The 15476-nt window shown below is 36.3% G+C and overlaps 2 protein-coding genes across 2 annotated transcripts in view; both read right to left on the reverse strand.

Annotated features, from left to right (window-relative positions):
* Positions 1 to 15476, reverse strand: part of LOC109420204 (agrin) — a 351745-nt gene that overhangs the window by 50162 nt on the left and 286107 nt on the right. The window lies entirely within an intron of this gene.
* On the reverse strand, positions 684 to 6225 carry LOC134288578 (uncharacterized). The gene is made up of 2 exons (XM_062853830.1): positions 2758 to 6225; positions 684 to 2526 (listed from the first exon to the last, which is right to left on the reverse strand). The coding sequence occupies exons 1-2, from the start codon at positions 3086 to 3088 to the stop codon at positions 1832 to 1834; spliced, it is 1026 nt and encodes a 341-aa protein (XP_062709814.1). The 5' UTR covers positions 3089 to 6225; the 3' UTR covers positions 684 to 1831.

Genomic DNA, 15476 nt, shown 5'->3' on the forward strand with positions numbered 1-15476 from the left:
TTTTTTATGGATTTTTAAAAAATGTTTTTAATCAAAAAATGACTACTCCTACAAAAAAGTGTTGTATGGGTGATTATCACAAAATAAGTCAAATTTTAAGAAAAAAATACTGAAAAAAATCCAAAATGAGCCCTACACTGAAAAAAATCATTTCTAAAAATTCAAAGTTGATTTAAAAAAAACACCATTTTTGATTTTGATGAAATTTTGTTTCAAGATAAAACCGTCCATACATCACAAGATGGGCACTTTTAAGGAAAAAAGTTTTTCTTACAAAAACTTTTTCTTGTTCGAATGATTTTTTTTTCAGTGTATTTTGTTATCAACAATAAAACCAGTGAAGGCCATAACAATCCCAGAATCCAATGAAACTCAATTTTCTAGGAGATTTTGTGTTATTTATTCAATCATTTGGAAGGGTTTTCCTATACATAAAAAACTTCAAAATATTACAAATGTATTTTCTTAGGAAATGTAATGTTTGATCGCAATATGTATTGAAGTGCACTTTTAAATATACAATTATTTATAATTATGAATTTTACAAATATATATATATATATATATATATATATATATATATATATATATATATATATATATATATATATATATATATATATATATATATATATATATATATATATATATATATATATATATATATATATATGTGTCTTAGAGCCAATTTCAAACATGTTCTTTTCTAATTTTTTTCCTATCATACTAAATATTTTTGGTTCATCTTCTGAATTAGAATACCTGTTTGCCTTTACTTTGTCGCCAGGAATAGGCAAAAAACTATGGAATTTCTGAGTGCCTGGTATTGTTTTGGCGTTATTATATATTTCTTCGAGATCTTCTGACATTTTAATGTACTGTTCAGTGGATACGTAACAGAAATTTAATTTAGTTATATTTTTATCTGTCTGTACAACTGCCCAGTTATATAACTCTCGTGGAGTTGTTATGGTATTTCCATAATCTCGAGCAAGACTTGCTCTCTTTGCCATTCGCTTGAGAGTGCCACCAATAGCATCACATGGACCTTTACCGTGGGACGTTGCAAAAAAAATGCCATTCTGCTCTTAATGCATGCTTTGACTGGAATCTACATAGACTAGCAAAGTTCTTCTTATTTTTGTATTGTGATGCTGCCCCATCAGACATAAAATAAATTTTAGAAAAGTTCGTTAATTGTTTCATAAAATCTATCATTTTTGAGATGAACAACTGGACCGCAACTGTATCGTGAGTCATTACTTCCGATATGATAATGAAGCTAACATTTACAAGTTTATTATCTTTCATATAGTAAATTTCAAATGGGTGTATTGTTGCTTGCGAGTTGTTCCAATGATATCCTTGAGCAGCGTTTTGAATTATGAATGAATAGTTTTCAGAGAAATCACAAATCGCAAGAATTTCATCATCCTTTAATGTATCTTTTTTATTTCTGAGAAATGATGATTGTTGTTTATGAATAAAGTCGTGTGTTATAAGTTTGTCAATTTTATCAACAAGATACGGAACAAATTCATCAACAGGTTTAATAGTCGTTTCTAAATTACAGCGATCAGTATTCAACCACTGCTGAAATATAATCTCTTCTTTGTCATTTGATTCTAATATCAATGTAAGTTCCTCTTCAATGTGTTCATTACAAGCACACTTTTCACAAGCACGGAAAAAGCAATTATCTGTTCTGGTGAAAATATCGCAAAGCATTTTTTGTATTGTTTCATCTTGTGACACAATTCTTATACTGTTGAACATTAAATTTACATTTTCATGAATAGTACATATGCATACATTATGTATACCAGTAGAATCAAGTAAAATACAATGCTTTGGTCGCAACTGTGTAAATACTGTGAAACCAATATTCACAGTTTTGTACATATCTACAAAAATCATATAAGCCTCTTTGAGCGACATCATCAAAAGTCGTTTTTGAACTTGTTGTTTTTTTTCCATTTCGAACCTCAGAAACAAAATCATTTGTTCCTGGCATTGGCCTGCTGATATCATTATCATCAAAAAATTCTCTTACTATTTGTTTTGTATCGTCATCAATACCATGCCCCCTTCTTTTTTCGGTGGTACAAAGAATACCCTGTTCATAAACAAGATCCTTCACCTGCCTCGCCATATACATTGGTGCGTTAAACTCTCTTGTGATTTTATTTACCGACCAAGACTTAGGAAGTACAGATAGTATTTTAATCTGTTCGCTTCTGTCAGTTGTAGGGTGATTGAACTTATCCTTTAACTGCATAATTATCTCGTCATACGCCTCCACTTTGCCAACATCCGTTGAATCTATTCCGAAGATATTTTTTCGAACTGCTTTCGTAATCTGCAATGATTTGTTTATGCGATATTCCATACTTCTCATGTTTCTAGATGAGCTTGGCGATAAACTCAATGTTTCAGCAATGGTATTAAACTTCTTAATATTATGGGGACCCTGTAGTTGATCTGTTGACGGAATTGACTCCAATGATGGAATAGATGGTACCATATCTGTAAGATAAAAGTTAAGGGTAACAATATAATAATGAATGCAGTGGAAAGTTAATGATAGTTATTTATGAAACGAGTTGCAAAAATGATTTTTTTTTCGCACAAGTAGTACATTTATCCAACGAGGCTTGCCGGGTTGGATAAATACGAAGAATACTGAAAAATGTAGTTTTGCAACGAGCTGCAAAATGAGTTATATAAAAGAAGCTAACACGTTGAAGGCTTACTTACCCAGCTCATGTTCGATTTGTTGACCACTCGTTGACGGTTCTGGTTCTGGAACATCATGATGTTGCTGCCCACTAAATGATGGTTGCATAGTTTCGTCGTTTCCATCCGATCGGCGTTTTTTCGTATTCGGGCTTCTGTTGTGACTTATCAATCCACGACATGACTCACAAATACTCATCGATTCGTCGATTTCATGTGTATATCCCATGGAATGAATCTTATCTATCAATCTTAATGACATGCCCCGTAGATTATGACGGTTGCACTTTGGATTGTTTATTTTTGCATTGCACTTGAATTTGTTGAATTTTGATTTATACGATTGATCCATTACTTTTCAGAACTGCCTTTAATAACCAAAGAGAAGTAACGCGTTGAATGATACCGATTCATTTTCTTGTTTTGTTCATATTTGCTTTAGGTACAACTCTTGATTTTTTTTATCGATTAGGTAGTTCGAATCTAATAAATAGCCTTACCTAAATTAGGTAAGAACATGGGGTAGAAACGTTTGGGTAGAAATTACAGCAGCACGTATGAAATGCGTGTTCTAATTGTATATTGTTTCGTACTTCTAGAGTGCTGCTGCGTGAATATGGGTGCATTGCATTGTTGCATATGACACAATAAGTTTCATTGCATTTTGAGATTACTAGATAACCTTCACTGGTTTAGTTTGTTTAAAAAAAAAAAGACACTGAAAAAATAATAATTTGGACATGAAAAAGTTTTTGTTGTAAAAACTTTTTTTCCTTAAAAGTGCCCATCTTGTGATGTATGGACGGTTGGTAGGGAACATAATTACCTGTCTTGAGACAAAATTTCATCAAAATCAAAAATGGTGTTTTTTTTAAATCAACTTTGAATATTTAGAAATGATTTTTTTCAGTGTATTTTTTTCTTAAAATTTGAATTATTTTGTGATAATCACCCATACAACAGTTTTTTGTAGGAGTAGTCATTTTTTGACTAAAAACATTTTTAAAAAAATCCATAAAAAAAAGTTTAGCCCTTTTCAAAAGTCAGTCCAGATAAATTTTGAAGAAACTAAGTATGCAAAGTGGCTTATCTAGTCTTGGTGTACATACCCAGAAAGTTTCATTGTAATCTGAGAGGGTGCTGCCAACTCCGAATACGATTTGGCGCGAAATCCGTCAAACATTTGATGATTTCCATACAAAATAGCCATTTTCTGGGATCTATATCTCTGGAACCTATGAATCGATTGAGCGAAACATTTTACACAGAACTAAAATTACCTGTATTTTTAATTTCCATAGAATTCAAGAAATTTCATAGGCAAAATGTTGAAAAAGTAAACTATTTTGATCCTCATAACTTCAACTGATCTCATAATTGCTCGTACCTGTATACATATGACATTTTCCATGAAATTCCCTTCTCGGGAGAAGTGAGCATTAAGCATCTGGGATAATTATTACAGATAGTCTTCCTTCGACCTTCTAGAAATGGTGGTGATGTCTACTCTTGAGATCTTAGTCTATTTAAACTCAAAGATAGTTCATTGCTTCGATAAGATTTTGAAAGATCCAACCAATAAAAATGATAAAGCATTTTTTCATGGGTTATGTGCTAAGTATATGACGCGACTGCTCTAGAGTTAAACTTATTCAATTTCCAAAGTAACTACTTTCAATTAAATAAAAAGAAAATCGCGTTAAGTACTGTTCCTTTGAATCCCACTAAGAATTTGCATCCTTTGACAGATACGTATTTCGACCTCAACTGTAAGGTCATCTTCAGTATCTTGTACTTGACTCGACTTTCAATTATTCTATCTTTTGTGCGCATACATCAAAGTGTCAGAAGTGTCGCACCAATTTGTCATTTATTACTTTGCCAAACGATGACGCCGAAAATTACGACCACAGTTAGTCTACTTCTCTTGTATTCCAAATAGTTCACAGAGAACCCGGCACTGCAGTTATACAGTAGGAAGCCATTCGAAGAAAAAAGAGAAGAAAAAATACTTCCAGCCCAGTCAAGTGGATGGATTTAATGATTTTTTATTTGGGTGCGCTACTGCTTGCTAATGTTCTCGCCGCGCCGCGCGCTTTTCGGTCACTTACATCTTCAAACACGTCCGCCATGCCACCGCTGCCACCGTCCAGGTCGGATATGTAGGAAAACACGTACCTTCGCACATATCACACGCGATGTACACCCAAAATAATCAGGTAGGAAAAAAGAGGAGAATAACCAAAAAATGCTATAATAAGACAGTCTCTCTTCTGCTTCTGCTGGAAGTCAGTCAAAGTACCGTTCCGTTTGCGCGGTGTAATGTAGGTACTATACCAGGCGGAGGGAGGGACTGACGTAAAGCTCGCGGTTTCGTTTTTCGTGTTTTTTTTTTCGGGGGAAAATGGCAAAAGTCAGTAGGATGAACGGTTCTGGCAAGTTTCGAGGCATTGGGAGCGACAGCACCTGCACTCTGAGTGCACATTAGGTTTTCAATGTTTGGATAAGAAGGGGTGATGGGAATTAGCGCAGTAGCACTGTTATGGAATCTACCGCGGCACGGTGTACGACATGCATACCGCAGCAGCACACAGCTCAGTATCCATGTCAGATATTTCTCAATTAACTTCAAGGGTACTTCAGAGATGTCAAATTTTAAATTTACGCTCAGCTATAAATCTTGCAGGGAGCTTCATTTGCATGCACATCGTATTGATCGCACCCAGAGAAATTAAACCTGCATTCCACGGAGAAAGGTAATGAGGAGATTGCAAATATCATTAAATTTCATAAAAACAAACATATTGATGCTTAAGGATTTTGCTGTTAACACAGCCAATCATCAGCAACGCTCTACCATGACTTGTCTTCTTCTTCTTCTGTTTTATCCACTGTTTCATTTCCAAAGAATACCGATATGGCTCGGTACAAAAAAGAATCTTATTGTTTTGAGAGTTAAAAATAAGTTCAAAATATATTGTCAAAGATATTTTCTAATATTGGATGATTGGAAAAAGGGCTTGACAGTGCAAGAAGTGAGCCCAGTGAATTAGTAATTATTACAAATTTGTCATGATGAGAAGTAGTAATTTCCATGATAGCGTGTAGTATTGCTGATAACTCAGCTTTTGGTAGAAATGCAATATCTACTTTGTTTTAAAACATTTCACCCTGGAGTTTTTTTTATAGTCCCCCCTTTTCGTAGGCGAAACTACTGCGGGTGCCGGGAGTGCCAGGCACCCCCGAGAATTTGAATGCAATAGAGTTTTGCATAGAAATTTGACCTCAATTTTCTCTGCGAGAGAGAAAAGAATGGCAACGAATGGGAATCAAAACAAAGCACCGGAAAATGTCAAAATTCGCGTGAGAGAGAAAAGGAAAGAACGAACGAGAATGAACCGAACGTTCATTCGTGACGTCACCTTGCAAAATTCAATGCTACGAAATATGGACTTATCCACCGATGAACCGAATTCATCGCGGTTCGAGAATTTTGACACTAGAGCGGGGTCTGTTCCAATCAGAATCGTCCAATTCTGATTGGAAACGGCCCCGCTCTGGTGTCAAAATTCCCGGACCGCGATGAATTTGGTTCATCGGTGGATAAGTCCATGGGATGATGAAAGATGAATGGATGAACTAATGAATATTTGTTAGTAGGGCACCCCCTGTAAAAAATTCGTAGTTTCGCCAATGCCTCTTTTGCTGGTAGCCGAAAATACGTGGCTTTTTTGTAATTTTTATAAATTCTGCATGTGTTTGCCCAAATTTCATCGTTTTGCTAATCATTAATAGTTTTCACTGATCCTTGACATGTTATATATTCAGGTACTCATAATTCAAAATAAAATTCCCTGAGTTTTCCAGGTTTTTCCAGATTAACTTTTGAAAGTTTATAATTAAAAAAAAAATAACCCTAATTTCCTAAAAATTATAAAGGATGACATAGGGTATCATCGGCAGGTTTGTTCTCTTTGTCATGAGGGATTTATGTCGGAAAAAATGCCTGAAACTTGATCATATTCAGCTTGGTTGGGAAGGATTTGATGCCAACTCTGAGTTCAGTAGGTTTCAAAAACCCCCCCATGACGAAGAGAACAAAACTGCCGAAAATACGTAAGTTCCCCTGCTCTTCAAAAATTCTTTCAAGATTTCTGAGCATAATTCCTGGAATTTCTTCCAAAGTTTCTTCCTGGCTTTTCGCGTGATTCTTTCACGAGATATCTGTTTTAGTACGTCCCGATATTTCTTGCAAAGGTTTACCGATATACCTACTTCCAGAGATTCTCGTTGGATTCCTCCTGAAGATCCATCCAAAACTATTCAAAGTTTCTTCAAGAATTTCATTGGTTGAGCCTCGTAGCCATGCGGTTAGAATCTGGATGGATGAGGATTCGATTCACGCTCCAAGCGATGAAATTTTTCACGAGAATAGCTTTTTATCCGTGTTAAGTTTCGTTCAATCGGTACAGCCGCTGGCTGAAGCCAGTGTCCATGTCTTTTTAGTGGTTTCCCGGGATAGCTATCCAATTGTTTGTCAGGATTTTTACCGATAGTTTTCCGATATTGCTCATGTTTTCCTCGCGGAACTTCGTCCGTAGCTGCTTTCAGGATTCCATGAGGTTTTCAGAATTCCTCCTTGGATGTCCTTAATATTTCTTCTCGGGATTACTATTACTTAGAACTTTTTTCGAGATGACTCATTTTTTCTCAGGTTTATCCTGAAGTTCCTGTCGAGATTTCTTCAATAACACTTTGCGGAGTTTCTCGCAAAATTTTATTTGTGTTCCCTCGAGTATTTCTCCAAGAATTTCTTATAAGATATTTCGTATGTTATCGCAGGAGACATTCCGAGGAAAACCCCTAGAAGAATCCCTGCAATAACTTTGGGAGAAATCTCTAAAAGAGTGTCCAGCATCTTGGGACAATTTCTGGTAAAGATTCCAAGAAGAATTTTGGGAATAATGCAGAGAATATCTGTAAAAAAATCTCGGGTGAATCACTGCAAGAAATCCGGTACAACTACAAGGAACAGCCTGGCTCTGAAAGAATGCAAGAGAAGAATTCAATGAAAAAAATCAGCAATAATTCCTGTGGAAATCCCAGAAGGCACTCGGGAAAAAAAATCTTACGAAAAAGTCCAGGGTAAATTAAGAAAAAACTCTGAGAGACATCTCATGACCAACATCGGAAGGACTCTTCTGAAAGAAGTTCCAGGAGATACTCCGAGTGAAATCTCAGGTAATAATTCAAAATAAACTTCGCTAAAACTTTTAAGAAATTCCTGTAGGAGACCAAGAAAAACATCTTGAAGAAAGTTCAAAGCAATTGTTTGAAAATATTACAGGAAAAAAATGAAAGAAATCTTTTGAAGAACTTTTGCAGTAAATTCGTGAAAACTCCTTCAGAAACCCTGCCTTGGAGGAACTTTAGTAGAAACCCCAGGAATAACTCCTTTAGCAACTCCGAAAGAAATTCTGGGGAAGTCCCAAGAGGAACACCGGAAGGAATCGTGTGAAATTTTCATGAGGAATGCCGAAAAAAATCTAGGATTTATCCCGACAGAAATTCTAATAGACTATTCGGGATAAATTCTGGTAGAAATCCTAGGGAGATTTCTTTAAACAAAACACTGGAGGAACTCCGGGAAGACATAGTATCCCCTTGAAAAACTCCAGGAGAAATCGGTTGGACTTCAGGAATCCTGGAAGCAATCTGGAAGTATACCTTTCCGGAAAAAAATGAAAAAGGAATACCAAGAAAAAATACGGTCAAACATGCGGAAGGAATTTTATAAGAAATCCTGGTACACATTCCAGGAGGTATTTCTAAAGAAGTTTCAGAAAGAAGCCCTAACAGAATTTCTAGAAAAAAATCCTTATAGCGAAATTTCTATATAAATTTTTACTACCATGTTTTTATTCATACGACCCCATGTTTTTTTATCGGAGTAAAATTTCCCTGAAAACTCAAGATATTCCCTGACTTGATGATTTTGTGGCTATATCGGTCTCTTTCAACTCATAGTATAAGGGAGTAGAGATCAAAGTGGATAATGAAATGACAGATATGATAGAATTCGCTAGGTAGCGAACAAGTGTGAAAATTTTAATAGAAGGTGAAATTAGGCAAGTAGGCCATGTATTGAACGAATACATCGAATGCGTGAAACTTCTGCCGTGCGACCTGTGCTTTTAAACAGATCGGCTTGGTTGGTAGTTCATACTACCTTACCAAGACTGGCAAAAGTTTCAGGCACGCGACTGCCTATGTATTGTTCTATTTTCATCACAAATTCTATCGATCGGTAGCTTTTTTACTCCCTTATACAATGAGTAGAAAGAGACCGACATTGCCACAAAATCATCAAGTTATTAATAGAATCTTCTTCTTCTTCTTCTTCTTGGCGTAACGTCCTCACTGGGACAAAGCCTGCTTCTCAGCTTAGTGTTCAATGAGCACTTCCACAGTTTTTAACTGAGAGCTTCCTCTGCCAATGACCATTTTGCATGTGTATATCGTGTGGCAGGCACGAAGATACTCTATGCCCAAGGAAGTCAAGGAAATTTCCTTTACGAAAAGATCCTGGACCGACCGGGAATCGAACCCGTCACCCTCAGCATGGTCATGCTGAATACCCGTGCGTTTACCGCCTCGGCTATATGGGCCCTTTAATTAATAGAATACGGTCGATAAATTAGAATATGATATTCCCTGAGTATTCCAGGTTTTTCCCTGTTAAAAAAATTCCCTGAGGATTCCAGGTTATCCAGGTTTTTACAGGTAGTAGACACCCTGATATTACTACCTCTCATAGTCTGTTAAAGTTCCTATGCCAGAGCTTTTCTATTGCCTCCAAAGTACTCCGAAGTTTGTGTCACATTCCTTCAGGGATTCCTCCAGCGATTCCTCTAGAAATTCTTCCAGCGATTCCTCCATAGACTCATCCTGGAATTCCTCCAGAGCTTCTTCAGGAATTCATCCAGGATTTCCCCCAACGAGTAATCAAGGGATTTCTCCAGAAAATCATCTAGGGATTCTTCCACAAATTCCTGCAAGGATTCCTCCAGGAATTCTTCCAGGGATTACTTAAGGAATACCTCCATGGAATTTCTCCGGGTATTTCTGCAGAATACGTTCAGAGCTTTTTCAGGAATTACTATTAATTCATCTAGGAATTCAGCAGAATTCTTCAGAAATTCCCCACGGTGTCCTCCAGAAATTGTTCCAAGGGTTCCTCCAGGAATTCCTCCATAAATTCCCGGAATTCTTCCAGCAATTCCAACAGGAGTTCTTCCATGGATCACAGGAATTCCTCCTGAATTTATTCCAGAAATTCCATTAGTCATTCCTCAAAGAATTCCTCCAGGATATATTCCAGAAATTCCTCAAGCAAATACTCTAGAAATTTCTACAGGAATTACTCCAGGAATTTCTCCAGAAATTACACTACGAATTCCTTCAGAAATTTCTACAAGAAATATTTCAGGAATTCCTTCAGGAATTATTTCAGGGATTTCTCCAAGAATAACTGCAGGAATTCCTCCAGGAATTCCTTATGGAAATCCTCCAGGAATTCTTTATGGAAATCCTTCAGGAACTCCTCTAAGAATTCCCCCAGGAAACCCCTGGCCAAATTCATGAAGGGATTTTTGGAGGATTTTTTGACAGAATTATTGGAGCAGGTCTTGAATAAATTCTTTTTAGAGTTCCTTGGAGGACTTCTTAGCAGACTTTTGCAGGAATATCTGGAGAAATTCTTAGACAAATTTCTGAAGGAATTTTGAAGAAATTTTTGAAGAAATATTTGAAGGAATTCTTGGAGTAATTCCTTAAGAAATTCTTGGATTAAATCATAAAGGAATTTCTGGAGGATTTTTTGGATGAATTTTTGAAGGAATTTCTTGAAAGAATCCCTGGTAGTATTTTTGGCAAAATTCCTGGAATTCTTGGCAGAAGTCTTAAAGGGACCACTGGTAAAACTCTTGGGGAAGACCCTGTAGAATTTTTTAGAGAAATTCCTGGGAGGATTCTTGGAAGAGTTCTTGGAAGAATTTTAGGCAGATGTCTTGGAAGAATTCCTGGATGTCTTTTTGGAGAAATTCCTTAAGGATTATTTGTTGGAATTCCTGGAGGAATTCTTGAGGGAATTCCCGAAGATTTCTAGAGGACTTCTTGAAGGGATAATTTTTGGGGAAATGTCTGGAGGATACCCTGGAGGAATTTAACACTTATGTGGCCGGCAGGGTACCCGGGTATCTTTTTCAATTTCAAATCTCGATATTTTAATGGTTATTGAGACTAGGATGTTGGAACTCTATTAGATCTTAGAACTCGTGAATATACATCTATTACTGGGGTTGACCAAATTTTAAAGTGAGGAGGGGCAGGAGGAGGGGGTCCTGCATTTTTTTTATTACGTGGAAGGCCGGCAGGGTACCCGGGTACCCACGAAATTGAAATGATCATATCTCCGTCAATTTTTCATCGATTTTGGAAATTTTTTAGCTCATTCAATTCTGAAACTCATCATCTATCGGGAAAATATTTGGTTAGACCGATCTAATCACCGTGGTTTTCGGAAAATTCATATTTTTGGGAGCATGTCCTTATACCATATTGAAACCCACATTGTTAAGGCTAGGATACCTTAAAGTGTTTATGGTCAACCATGGCCTCACGGGAAGCGTGTTCCGAAATCACAGTTTCAAAGTCAACACGTTTTATGATTCCAGGCCGATCAGATACAATATGCCAAAGCAATTTTACGATGCTTGGTACCGAAATTGCTACTAACCTACCGAAAATCCCGTATATTGTATTGTATAAAAACACGGATCCGGAAATCCGGATTTTCCGGTACCTATGGTGATCGGACCGGTCCAACCAAATACGATCTCGATAGATAATGAGTTTCTGAGTTGAATGAGGCAAAATCTTTTAAAATCGGTTGAAAATCGCTGAGATATGATCATTTCCATTTCATGGGTACCCGGGTACCCTGCCGGCCTTCTACGGGTGTTTTTTTTGCTGGCCACACTACGGTTAAGAAGAATTCATTGAGGAATTGGAGTTATTTCGGGAGGATTTTTTGGCGAACTCCCTAATATTTTTTGGCGACATTTTAGAGGAATTCTCGGAAGAATTCTTAGAGTAAACTCAGAGTATTTTCTTTAGAAATTTCTAAAGGTTTCTCTAAGGAACCGGGGGGTACTCATGGAGGAATTTCTGGAGTAATCCATGACAAAAAATCTAAAAAAATCCTTGGGGGAATTCCTGGAAGAATTCTTTGAGGAGTTCCTGAAGAAGTTCCTAAAGTAATTTCTGTATAAAATTGTTGAACTATTTCTTCACGAATTTCAGGAGGAATTTGTGGAGAAATGCCTGAAAGTAATCGTTGATGAATCCCTGGAGTAATTTTGGGAAAAACATATGTAGGATTTCCTGCAGGTTTCAGAAAAAATTCTTTGAAGATTTCGTCAAATCTGTTAATCCGTAACTGGAAATAATCTTTGAATTTCGTCTGGATTCCATAGATAAATGGTGCCTGTGAATTCAATTTTAATTTTGCTTAAAAATTGCCCTGAAATCCTGGCTCTGCGTTCCCATAAGCCTGTCTCTCTTCAACTTAGTGTTATTGGAGTACTTCCAAAGTTATTAAATTGAAGGATGCATTTGTATATTGTGAGGCAAGCACTATGATATTCTATGCCCAGGGAGTCAAGAAAATTTTCCCATCCGTAACGGGAATCGAACCCACCGTCTCCGGATTTGCGATTGTATACAATGGTAGGCAAAAAGTGCATGAAATTGATAACCGTGAAAATGCTTAAAGAACATTTAGTTGAAAGAAGGCGGTTGGTGAAATTCCAGTAAAAACGTAGGGTCAGAAAAAAGACAACATCTTCAAAAACTATCTCATAGATGTCATTTGTAATTTCACCCATGATCGTTCCATGCGTTTTACAAAATACCTACACTGCGACCACTTTCTATAGCCGCACCCTCAGTTTCACATATCTAGCAATATCTACGATATAATCGATATGGAAAACAATGTGTATCTGCTAGTTATTGTAAAATATGGTGTTTTTATGCATACCTTTCATCATGTGTATATTTTCTATGTAAAAAATACAGTTTTTCGATAATTAGAGCGACCAGTTTCTATAGCCGCACTTCGAGTTTTCCATCGATCAACTGCTTTTCCATAAAATATGCTTATTCAAACTGGTTCAAAAGACCAAATCAAGCTTTTTGAGACTTAATTGATTTAGTTTAACGAAACATTCAATTGACAAGGTCTGTTAATACGAGAAATTGGGCGTAGATTCGGTAAACGAGTGATATTTAGGAAAGTTACCAGTTTTCAAAGAAAACTAAAAATAAATTGTTGGAAAGCTCAAGAATATATGCTGCTGGCATGAAACAAGTGTTACATTGTAAGACCGGTTTCAAATTTTATCATAATATCTTGATGAACCTAATACAACTTGAATTTATTCGAATATATAAGGTTTTTAAAAGGAAAATTCGCGTAATTTCGTGTACCAAATTCGGTATAACTTGGCATTACTGTAGAAGGACATTATATACAGCAACAGTACACAAGAATAATACTACTGGAATTCATCAATTTTAACTTGGAAGGTCAACATTGCATTCGTTGTCATTTAAACATTAGATGAATATTTTTATGATTTTTGTGCGCTTTGTAATAACAGCTTTCATTCAATTTCTCATAAATTTAACGATAGCTTTTTATGTAAAAATCATCTTTTTCAATCGGAAGTTCCTAAATACAGATGCTCCCCTCGATTTTAAAGTGTTAAAGAAGATAGGTGTCATAATTGTAATCTTCCAGCAGTTCTGGTTGGTTATGTACCGTAAATTACAAGTTTGGGTTACATTTACTGAAGCAATGGTGCAAAATTTAGCTGCAAAATTAACCAAATCTGTCACGTAGGGACCATAAGCAACTGTTTGGTCAAATTTGAAGTCATATATTGTCATAAAAATGCGTATTTTAACAAAATAATGCAAGAAATATTATAATTTTGATCTAATAATTGCGAAAAAGTTGTTGTTAAACTGGTAGTACAACTTTAAAATCTTATAGAAAAAGTTCCGGGAGTCAAGTTTTGAAGAAATATTGATGATTGGAAACAATAAAATAATTGTTTTAACTTAAAATATTGTTTTTATTAGTTAAAGAGAAGTCTTGAGTGCAAATAATGAAAACTACGTAGTTTTTCGAGGTAAGAACACTAGCTATTAAATTTCTTCACTGTATTTCCTTTGTTTTGCTTTGCCTTTGCTTAATTTTATCATTTGAGACAGTTTGTTCAAATGATTTTTTATGAACAATTAGAATACTGAAGAAAAACCCGTAGTGCGGCTATAGAAAATGGTCGCCCTAATTTTCGAAAAACTGTATTTTTTTCGTGGAAAATATACACATGATGAAAGTTATGCATGTAAACACCATATTTTACAATAACTAGCAGATACATGTTGTTTTCCATATCGATTATATCGTAGATATTGCTAGACATGTGAAACTGAAGGTGCGGCTATAGAAAGTGGTCGGAGTGTATATTATTTTATAAATTCAGTGTGGTTAATCACCGTGTTGTAAACTATCAACATCTCCGATTTGTTCTTGTACCGTTTTTTCTTGCAATTAGTATGCACATTATCTCACAACATGTAATATGTACCTTGTTTTATGACGTTTCATCCAAATGTGTGACACTGCGGGAACCAAAATCATCATCGCACTGCGATCCGTGCTGTCTGTCGATTACTGCATACATCCATCATACCCCGAAAACGCGAAGTAAGCGAAGTAATGAAATGATCATGGAACAAACCTGAAACAATAAAAGAGAAAGAAAACAAGCTTTAAACATTTGACTTAATACACTCGGCACTTAATGTGCGGCAATTAAAGTGGCAAACAGACACTTGAAAGACAATGAAACAACGTGCAGGCGCAAAGTAGAGACGCACGCAACACAGCTAATCAACTGGTGCAAATCTTTCGCACAGAGTTGTTTACTTTCTGACTGATTTACCGATACCTATGGGCTATCGTCCGCCACTTTTCTCTAGAACCCGACAAGATCTTGCCCGTTCCGATGATGGATCTAGCTAGAGCACGTCAATCCGGCTGCCCGTTGTTGGCTGATGGTTTTATGGTTTAATGGCTAGTTGTTGCAATTTTAATTTTTCGCAAACATTTTAAACTGCCGCCGTGCGAAACGTGATGGCATTCGACGATGCGTGGCTTTTGTGCGAGGTGAGCGAGTGATGGACATAAATATTAATTTGGAAAAGGAAGAATTGGGAAGTTGTGCTTGAAAGAATGATTGTGGAGACGCAGTGGTCAAGTTATGGGTTGTTGGGATTGAATTACTATATGTAATTGCATTGAATACAGGAAAATTTTACAAATTTATTTACCAATTGCCATTAGCGTATGTGAAGATTGTGCCAAGAATGGCAGGTATCCGCAAGAATTAATTAGGAACAATATTATTTTTGTAAAGGAAGAAACATAAACACTAATATTAACCCTAGGCCGGGGCCCGTGGTGCAGTGGCTACACGTTCGCTTCATTAGCGGAAGGCCAGGATCCCAGTCCTGGCACTTCGTCAGTTGCTCTTCCCTCCGAGAGCGGCTGGCTCCTGACCCTTTTCTAAGCTCTCATAGCTCAAACGGACCCTGATAATTGGATA

This window comes from Aedes albopictus, chromosome 2 (assembly GCF_035046485.1).
Source record: "Aedes albopictus strain Foshan chromosome 2, AalbF5, whole genome shotgun sequence".
NCBI lineage: Eukaryota > Metazoa > Arthropoda > Insecta > Diptera > Culicidae > Aedes > Aedes albopictus.